This window comes from Protobothrops mucrosquamatus, unplaced genomic scaffold, assembly GCF_001527695.2.
Source record: "Protobothrops mucrosquamatus isolate PMUCROS unplaced genomic scaffold, P.Mucros_1.0 scaffold8, whole genome shotgun sequence".
NCBI classification, from domain to species: Eukaryota; Metazoa; Chordata; class Lepidosauria; order Squamata; family Viperidae; genus Protobothrops; species Protobothrops mucrosquamatus.
The window spans coordinates 2,510,942-2,521,203 of NW_015386395.1; the positions used below are offsets into that span (position 1 = coordinate 2,510,942).

At 43.4% G+C, this 10,262-nt stretch overlaps 1 protein-coding gene across 1 annotated transcript; it reads left to right on the plus strand.

Annotated features, from left to right (window-relative positions):
- Positions 1 to 4,401: 4,401 nt before the first annotated feature.
- On the plus strand, positions 4,402 to 9,307 carry LOC107282497 (ferritin, higher subunit). Its single transcript, XM_015810275.2, has 4 exons — positions 4,402 to 4,813; positions 6,106 to 6,252; positions 8,266 to 8,391; positions 8,993 to 9,307. Exons 1-4 carry the CDS (start codon positions 4,712 to 4,714, stop codon positions 9,152 to 9,154), a joined length of 537 nt encoding a protein of 178 aa, XP_015665761.1. The 5' UTR covers positions 4,402 to 4,711; the 3' UTR covers positions 9,155 to 9,307.
- Positions 9,308 to 10,262: the final 955 nt, after the last annotated feature.

A 10,262-nucleotide genomic window follows, 5' to 3' on the forward strand; every position in this document is an offset into this window, starting at 1 on the left:
TATGACTTTGCATGATGATTATGATGATGATGTTATTCATTCAGTTGTGTCCGACTCTTGGTGATTCTATGCGCCAGGTCTCTCCACATCTTCCGATCGTACACTACTTCTTTGAATTTTTCTATGCTCTGGCTGGTGTCAGCTTTGATGATGTCCAGCCACCATGTTTGTTGATGGCCTGGTTTCCTTTTTCTGCTAACTCTTCCAAGCATAATTGCTTTCTCCAGTGAATTCCCCTGCATGACATGGCCAAAATAAGTGAGATGCAGACTTTGCACATGGTTTTAAATACAGGAAGTCTTCAACTTACAAGCACAATTGGGATGGGGATTTCCATTACTAAGCAAGGCAGTTATTAAGTGATTTACACCCAATTTTACCTCTTTTATCATAGGTATGAAATGAATCATGCAGTTGTTAAGTTAATCTGGCTTCCCCCATTGGCTTTGCTTGTCAGAAACCAATTGAGAAGATTGCAAATGGCGATCATGTGAGCCTGGGACACTGCAGCCATTAAAAATATATGCTGGTTGGCCAAGCACCCAAATTCTGATCACACGACGGCAGGGTACAATGGTGGGATTCAGCCAGTTCTCACCAGTTCAGCAGAACCGGTAGCTAATTTTTTGTTGCCCAGGCCCAGAATGGACTTCCGGAAGCAGCATCCACACAGAGAACCAGTTGTTCACATATTTGAATCCTACCACTGGCAGGGTGCTATGACGGTTGTGCAAGTATCTATTAAAAGCCACTTTTTTCAGTGTTGTAACTTTGAACAGTTGCTAAACCAATGGTTGTAAGTCACCCTTTTGGTTTAATCTCCAAGGATTGGGTATTTTGCTAAGGGTAGCAACTCTTCAGCTTTACAGCAGTTTGTCTACTGAGTAACTAAGTCCTGAAAGTGGAGCTTCTCTTCTGTGTTCAAGCCATGAGTCCCTTCTGAGAATACAGTCCAGGAATGTCTGCAGGATGTGGTTAACTTAGTCAAGAAGCTAGCTATGAAGGCATCACTCATAAAAAACACAGTTTGACTTTTTTGAAAACATCCTGCAGACAACCATTGCAGCCCCTTTCTATGTTCACTCAAAAGTCCTTTCAAACTGAATTATTCTTCCTGGTCAGTAGTCACGGATATTTGCAGTGGGGGGGGGCAACACAATGTGAATAGTGCCATTAATGTACATTGCAATGCACACAAACTGAGTTGTTTCCTTTACATAAAGATGTCACCACACGTGTCATTTTGAAAATTACAGCTCAGGCCTTTTGCACTCAAGGAAACAGCAAAGGGGGAGAATATTCAGGGCCTCTTTCTTGAAATGGCAATTAGTATTATTTAATATAGGCTAACATGTGGCAAATCAACCGCCACTGTATTTGGGGTAGGGACCCAGGCTCTTTAAAGATTAAGAAACTGGCATGTTAGAAAAACTCTTTTTTGTAGCAAGGTAGAGTCACAAAACCTTGAACATTTCTTACACCAAACAAGACAGTTGCATTTGCTTCTCATACTTTCCACTTTCTCAGGAATGAGCAATCTTTTCTGAAACTCCTTCCTTAATAGTTCATTATTCCTTCCTCATTTCCAAGGCCCAGGCTACACTCTTTCGCAAGAGTGTTAGGTTTTTTTTCTTTCTGAAAAAAGGGTTAACATTGTTAAGAATGTTGCCTTAACATCCTGATATAACCACTCCATTCTTTCAATATTATGCTGGAAATAAATAGATTACAAGTAGTCCTCGACTTACAACAGTTCCTTTAGTGACTGTTCAAAGTTACAATGGCAATGAAAAAAGTGACTTATGACCATTTTTCACACAACTGTTGTGGCATCCTGTGATCAAAATTCAGATGCTTGGAAACTGATTCATATATTTATGACAGTTGCAGTGTCCTGGGGTCATGTGATCACTTTTTGCAAACTTCTGACAAGCAAAGTCAATAGGGAAGCCAATTCACTTAACCACTGTGTTACTACCTTAACTGCAGTGATTCACTTAACAATCGTGACAAGAAAGATGATAAAATGGGACAAAACTCACTTAACAAATGTCTCGGCAACAAAGGTTTTGGGCAAAATTGTGGTCGTAAGTCAAGGACTACCTATATTAACAAAACAGGCAAGCAAAAGATATTGTGGCTTGGTTTACACACTGCAGTTAGCTAAAATCAAGCTTGTGCATTTGTTTCTTTTCAAGACACAACTCCTAGGTTAATATGTGTTTCCTAACAATATGTGTTTCCTAAGTTGGTGCCCTACAAGTGAGTTGGGTTGCAAATTCTTTGTTGGCTTAGGATGGAAGTTGTACCTCCAGCCATCTGGAGCAGGGGTCCTCAACCTTGGTTACTTTAAGACTTGTGGACTTCAACTCCCAGAATTCCTCAGCCAGCAAAACTGGTTGAGGAATTCTGGGAGTTAAAGTCCACAAATCTTAAAGTGGCCAAGGTTGGAGACCCCTGATCTGGAGGACCCCAGTTTAGAAATAGTAAACCTGGAAATAAATGGATGATCGATCACCCATTGATCATCATCACTTTGAATGTTTCTGGATAAAAAATGAAAACAAAATACATCCCTTCAGCACTGTACCATACGTATAAATGTAGATATTTTATTTTTAACACAAGAGAAATAGTGCTGGGCTAAAGGTCTTTTACTGACTGATCTCTTTCTCATTATATGAAAGACCTGCTTAGCTATGCTCTAAAGCAGTGATGGCGAAACTTTTAGAGACCGAGTGCCCAAACTGCAACCCAAAACCCACTTATGCATTGTCGAGTGCCGGGTGGGTGTGGCCCATTGGCTGGGCATGGCCCATTGGGTGGGTGTGGCCCATTGGCTGGGCGTGGATGCGATGGTAACGGCACACTGGGTGGGACTAAAAAGTTCAATCAATCAATTTCAACTTTACAAGATCTTTTTTTTCCCCACGAGAAGTTGAAATTGACTGATTGAACCTTTTTTTTTTTTTGCACACGGCAGCGGAGGCCTAAAGCGAAAAGGTTTTATGAAACCCAGCTGAAGGCCTAGGACTGGGGCGATGGCGCGCGTGCCCACAGAGAGGGCTCTGAGTGCCGCCTCTGGCACCCATGCCATAAGTTCGCCACCACTGCTCTAAAGGCAGCCAACCAAAATTCACAGGACTTTTACCTGCCTCTAACAAGAAACAGGGAGAAATTATTTGAGAACATATCAGTAAGCAAAATTCCAGTCCTGATGTGTGTTCTTCATATATTTCCATAGCCTTTTTGAAAAACACCAAGGGAGGCAGGTGGATCCCACCACACAATTCAAACCCTGTTCTTGCTTTTATGGTCTTAGAGGTAGGCAAGGTACCTTAATGGCAAGAAGGTGGTCTGATCTCACAGAGGACAGAGATCATCACTTATCATGTTAGTGAGAGAAACCCATTTGGCATGGGATTTCTAAGGGTGGAAGAAATGTAGGGTAAAAAGATCCCCTCTTATAGGTCATCTGATGGGGCCTCTTGTGGCCAACCCAGGCTTTCAAAACAGCCCCCCACCTAAGATCCAAGGAATCACTTTTCTTTTTGCCTTCCGGAGGGTCGTGAAGACCTGGCTCTCCCCCCAAACGTTGAACTAGAACAAGGCTTGACCTGGGAGGCCTTTGGCCTGGTGTCTGAGTTACTTCTCTTTTTATCGTTTTTATGGATTGCTGCAGGCTGCCTAGTTATGAGATATGCAGCCACAGAAGTCTAGTAAGCAAGCAAATAAATCCAACTGGTTAAAGTTCTTCACTTACTATAGCTCCACAGCAATAAGGATTTTGTTTCTCAACTTCTAGCGGACCTTCGTCTAATTACAGGAAAGTGTCTAGTCTTCAGATGCCTTAATAGTTGTTTTCATTTACTCCGTGCATGCAGCTACTCTGTCCAGATGACAAAGCTCCCAGGTTCAATCCAATCCGAATAGAGCTGGAAGGGACCTTTGGAGGTCTTCTAGTCTAACCCCCTGCTCAAGCAGGAGACTCTAGTCTACACCATTTCAGACAGTCTTTTCTTAAAAACCTCCAGTGTTGGAGCATTCACCACTTCTGGAGGCAGGTTGTTCCACTGGTTAATTGTTCTAACTGTCAGGAAGTTTCTCCTTAGTTCCAGGTTGCTTCTCTCCTTGATTAGTTTCCATCCATTATTTCTTGTCCTGCCTTCTGGTGCTTTGGAAAATAAGTTGAACCCCCCTCCCCTCTTCTTTGGCACAACCCCTCAAATACTGGATTACTGCTCTCATAGCAGGTCAAAAGCGAGGAACGAAATTAACCACAGGTCTGTCCCCCCCCCCTTGCGGGAAAGAGACCGTGTGCACGCTGCGTCACGTGAATCGAGGAGAAGCGGGCGCTAGGACTCCGGAGCTGCCTCCGCCCAGACTCCGCCTTTAGCAAACCTCCGGCCTGAGCTGGCGAGATCGAGTGGTCGGTGGCGGCTGCGCACGTCCTTCTGGAACGCTCAGTTGCTTTATAAAAGGGGCGCGAATCCCTTTGTCCTGCAGAGCTCGGTTCCTGCTTCAACAGTGTTTGAACGGAATCGGTTCCACCGCCTTTTCTTTTATTTTTTCTTCCCCGCCTTGGATCGCCTCTTTCCTCCTTCCCCGAGTTGAAAACAGACGAGGGAGCGACTCGCTGCTTGCCGATCCTCCACCTCCAGCAGGATCTCCTTGAGCCGGACGCCGCTGCCTCTTCCAACCCACCGCAGAAATGGACTCCCAGATCCGCCAGAACTACCACCGCGATTGCGAAGCTGCCATCAACCGCATGGTCAACATGGAGCTGTATGCCAGCTACGTCTACCTCTCCATGGTGGGTATGGGGCAGGGAGACGAAGGCGCCGGGCACTTTGGGTAGAGACAGTTTGGTCTAGTGGTTAAGCAGGAACCTGAGTTCTAGTCCCGCTTTAGGCAGGCAAGTCAGCTGGGAGACTTCGGGCCAATGACTTTCTCTTTGACCTACCTCACAGGGTTGCTCTGGGGAAAATAGAAGGAGGTGGGAGGTATGGGGTATGTTCGCCGCTTATTTATAAAAATAAAGGGGGATCTAGGGTGGCAGCCTGCCTCGGCACCCTGCCATCCCCAGCCAGCATCCCCAGACTAGCTTAGGGTGATGGGAGTTTATCCCCTTCCCCATCTGGAAGTCTGAGGAGGCTGATAAAGAGAGGCGTAGTCATGGCTCCACCTTGGGCGGCTAGTGCAGTAATCTGCTTTCTTGGCTAAATAACCTAAGGCGGCTTTCTTTCCCGAAGCAACTTTTTCTCTAGAAAAACTATAAGAGGAATTGTTCTCTAGAAAAAGAAATGGTGGCGACTGGGAAGGCTCAAGATTGGTGAGAAGAGGTAAACAGCACGCTGACTTTTGCACACCACGTGCCCTTTAGACTAGCCCCGGGCGCTCTGGAAAGCGGATGGAAAGCACAACCAGCCTCCTTACTCACGTGTAAACCTCTGGCTTAAAGGGTAGGAATTTCAATCCAGGCGGCATCTGTCAATCTTGCCAATTTTAAGATGTGTGGATTTGTGGACTTCAACCCCCAGAATTCTCCAGCCAGCAGTGAAGTCCACACATCTTAAAATTGCCATGGTTGTAGACCAGTCTTTCCCAATCTTTTAACAACTTTTAAGATCTGTGGGCTGAGGAATTCTGGGAGTTGAAGCCCAACTTCTCTAAAAGTTGCCAAGGTTGAGAAGCGCTGATATAGACCCACAGCACTCAAACTATGCTGCCTGTGAGAGTTCTGTGAGAATCCAGTGGTTCAACGTAACAGTTTATTGTCATCATAAAATGGTAACGTCTCCATTCCTTCATTTAACTTTGAGAACTGCTCTTCAGGTATGTCAAATTTGAAGAACATCAGTTTAGATCATCATAATAATAATGATAAAGTTGGCCATCTCCATGTTGGCTGGGGAATTCTAGGAGGTCTACATTGCCAAGTTTGACTATAAATTTACCATGCTGCTGCTACTCTTCTTGTTGCTGTCCTGCTGCCTTTTTTTCATTTTATCCAGGGAACCTTATGTACTCTCTTGGGTGGATCTACACCAGAAATAGAGATAAGCCTACTGGAACACAAATATAAATTTCTGTTTCTTTCTGCAGGCTTCGTATTTTGACCGGGACGATGTTGCTCTTGCGAACGTCTCCAGCTTCTTTCGGTCTCAGTCACATGAGGAAAGGGAGCATGCTGACAAGTTGCTGAAGTTTCAGAGCCAGCGTGGTGGTCGGGTCCTCCTACAAGATATTAAGGTATAGTAAGTGTGGCTCAAACTTCTGCTTCTCTAATAAGAGATATTGAGAAGACTGTTTTCTTCAATCTGGGTGTCCTCCAGATGTTTTAGGCCTAAAAATCCTATCGCTCGATGAAATACAGCAAGAAAAACATTAGGGCAAGTTTAGGCTTGGAAGAATATCCCAGAAATGGCAACACTGTCCAGGTGCTGAGAGATTAGGAAAAAGTGCTTCAAGGAGACTCCACCTTAATTAACTCATGAGAAGTATGGCTGAGAAATTCCTCTTATATTTTTCAAACATCTGGTACAATTAGTTCTTGACTTACGATCATAATTGAGCCCAAAATTTCTGTTGCTAAGTGAGACAGTTTAAAATGAGGTTGGGCCCATTTCACAACTTTTCTTGCCACAGTTGTTAAGTGAATCACTGCAGTTGTCCCAAAAGTGCTTTTGCAAAAGGCAAATGGACTTTCTTGGGGTTTTTTTCCTCACCCAAGACGCTTCTTCAGCTCTGACTGGATGGTGGGGAATAGAAGAATCATCACCATCCAGTCAGAGCTGAAGAAGCTTCTAGGATGAGAAGCAAAACATCTTCAAAAAAAAAAAAAGTCCAGTGGCCTCTTGAAAAAGCACCTTTGGGACAACCATGACCTGGATGACTGAGACAATCTCCATAGACAATCACTGCATTTGTTAATTTAGTAGCACTGTTATTAAGTGAATCTGGCTTTCCAATTGACTTTGCTTGTCAGAAGGTTGCAAAAGTGATCACATGGCCCTGGGACACTGCAACCATCATGAGTCAGTTGCCGAGCATCTGAATTTTGTTCATGCAACCATGGGGATGCTGAAATGGTCATAAATGTGAAAAATAGTCAAAAGTCACTTTTTCCAATGCCGGTGGAACTTCAAATGGTGACTAAATGAACTGTTGTAAGTTGAGGACTGCCTGTATTTACCCTACCTTAACATTAAATATCCCTTTCTGAATTTAGTGTCATTATTGAATTGCTTGGTCTTGCCAGCTAATTTACGCCTATAGTCCCTATTGAGTATGGCTCTGCACAGTTTGATGGAAGTTCTAGTCGCAGCAAATTTGGAAGGCACCAATTTGGGGAAGGGGATGTTATGGAATGCCTATAACAAGATCGGCGGGCTTCCCTGAGTCTGGGTTTACGTATCACACCGAGCCATAATGGCTGTATTCATATAATGCAATCATCCATGAATTACTTAACTGTGCTGATTCAGTTAACTACTACTGATATCCCCAATGTAAGGGACCTACAAGGATTGTGCAAATCTTTAAAGTCACGGTTTTGCTCCAAGACCTGGACTTTATTTTTGTTTAGGCCCTGGTGATTTTTTTTATTGTTGTTGTTAAGGGAATGTGTGATAAGCCTGTTTGGACATGTTCCTTTTTTTAAAATTTGCTTTCTTCTATTTATGTAATCTTCCCAGAGTCGTTAGGCAGTCTCACATTCTTCTAAATTTAATAAACACATTTGATCATCAACTGACTATGCTGTTTGGGCTTGACCAGGTCCTGCATTAATGTGCATTTAACTAGTCGTGCAAATTCAGCCACTGCAGGGGTTAGCTAAGTATTATTTATTTGTATCCTGCCTTTATTATTTTTACAAATAACTCAAGGTGCTGAACATAGCCAGCACACCTTCCTCCTATTTTCCCCGCAACAAGAACTTTGTGAGGTGTGTAGAGTAGAGAGAGAGAGTGACTGGGCAAAGTCACCCAGCTGGTTTTCATGGCTAGGGCAGGATTTGAACTCACAGTCTCCCCGTTTCTAGCCTGGTGCCTTAATCACTAGACCAAACCAGACATTGTTGTTTATGAACTATGCAACTTTAGCATGATAACTCTGGCCTAGCATGATAGGTAAATAGCAGCCGTTTGCCAGCCAGCCCCCCCCCCCCATTAGCCTTGTCAAAGATTTGATTTTGGGATAAAATGTACCCAGTCTTTAAAAAGAGCAGCCACAAGATCTAAACAAGCTGCTTTCCCTCCACAGAAGCCTGAGAAAGATTCCTGGGGGAGCAGCCTGAACGCCATGGAAGCAGCACTCCAACTGGAAAAGAGTGTCAACCAAGCCCTTCTGGATTTGCATCGTTTGGCGAGTGACCAGGGAGACCCACATGTGAGTCTTGTGATTGGGGATATGATCAGGATTCTTCCCCCTGACCCCAAAATTCCCACCGGGGACCGATTGCTCATGTCACCACTCTAAGTTACTGTAGATTCCTTTCCACACACACACAAAAAAAAAATTGGCTGAAATGCTCTTTTACTTCATGCAAGGAAAAAATATGACAGCCACTGTAATAATGTAGCTGTGCGATGGCAGTGGAGATAAGAGAGCAAATTAGCAATAAAACTCCATTCAGTGATTTAATGGTGATCCACAAAGGTGCCTTTGAAGCAGTAAACCTGAGACTTGGCAACTTGAGCCAATTTGAGCTCTATGCCAGAATATTTGAGCCCTATGCTAGAATAACATGTGCTTTTTTAGAAGTAAATGGTCAAAGTTAAGGAACGGATGTGTGGTGCTGTCTTGGATTCTTACCCTAGATCGGGGTTTTCCAACCGTGGTAACTTAAAGATGGGTGGATTTCAACTTCCAGGATTCCCCAGACAGAATTGAAGTCCGCATGTCTTAAAGTTGCCAAGGTTGGAAAACCCTGCCTAGACAATGAGTCTGCAAGCAGTGTATAACTCTTATCCTTTGTGTCTCTTTCCAGCTTTGTGACTTCTTGGAATCTCATTATCTCGATGAGCAAGTCAAAGCTATCAAAGTCCTGGGCGACTACATTACCAATCTCCGGCGCTTGGGTACAACCCAAGGAGGGCTTGGAGAATATCTCTTTGACAAGCACACCCTAGGAGAGAGCAACAGCAGTTGATTTCACCTTCTCCCCAATTCCTGGGAATCACTTCCCATGAACCCACAAAAACCAGCCCACGTCCATCAATTTTGCTGTGCCCCAGTCAAGGAGGGCTCCTACCTGCCATCTCTCATTGGCATGCTTCCAATAAACAAGGGTTCACCTGTTTTACATTTGTGTCTGCGTGTGTATATCTGTACATAAAAAGCTGGCTGGGTGACTTTGGGGCAGCCACTCACTCAGCCCAACCCACCTCACAGGACTGTTGTGGTGGGGAAAATAGAAGGAGAAACTTTAGGTATATTTGCCACCTTGAGTTACATATAAAGTAATAAAGGCAGGAGAAAAATCTAATAAATAGATAAATAAACCAAAGCATATGTTATTTTCTGTAGATGGAGTTTCATGAAGGTTGGCCTCCAGCAACAATGAAGTTGAGTTGCTTGAAATCTTCATGAGTTAAAATGCTGCTTATAACCTGCTTCTTCAAAATGAAGGATGGGATTTTTTAGATGGCAGGCTTTGTTTCTGAACTATATCATACTGAAGCTTTTTTTTTCTTCCTGCCAATAGAGCCTTAGGCTTCAATGATTTCTCGTCTTCTATACAATGGAATGTGTTTGCATAGTAGCTTAATTTATATTGCAGGTGTTAGGTAACAAATCCTATTTTCTAATTCTTTGGGCTAAACTATAAATACATAATGTATGTCTTTGTACTGGATAATATACTTTAATGGGAGAAAGAAGGAAAACAAATGTATATAAATCAGATGGTATAATGTTACCTGCAACATTCCTAATGCTGTTCAAATTCTGTTGTCGCAAATACCTGAAGTTTGCTCCACACAATACCATCACAAGTTGATATAAAGACTGCCCAGAAACAAAACATCATATGACCCAATATGCAAATTAAACAAAGTGGAAGATACCAAACTTCTCAAGCTATTTTGCTGTTCTGTGACTGCCTCACCCCCTCCTTCCATTCAGTTAAATAATATAGAAATTCCTAGGACAGCTTGTGTGCCTTTGCTATGAAAACCACCCACCCACTTTCTGTACATCTAGACTAAACTTCAACTTAATGGGATAGATTTAATAACTGGCCTGAACAAAGGGCTTCT

Bases quoted from the DNA above. Each gene is read 5' to 3' on its own strand.
- LOC107282497 (XM_015810275.2), top strand. From the start codon at position 4,712: ATGGACTCCCAGATCCGCCAGAACTACCACCGCGATTGCGAAGCTGCC. The intron at 6,253-8,265 runs GTATAGTAAGTG...TTCCCTCCACAG, and splicing joins TCCTCCTACAAGATATTAAG to AAGCCTGAGAAAGATTCCTG. The intron at 8,392-8,992 runs GTGAGTCTTGTG...GTCTCTTTCCAG, and splicing joins GTGACCAGGGAGACCCACAT to CTTTGTGACTTCTTGGAATC.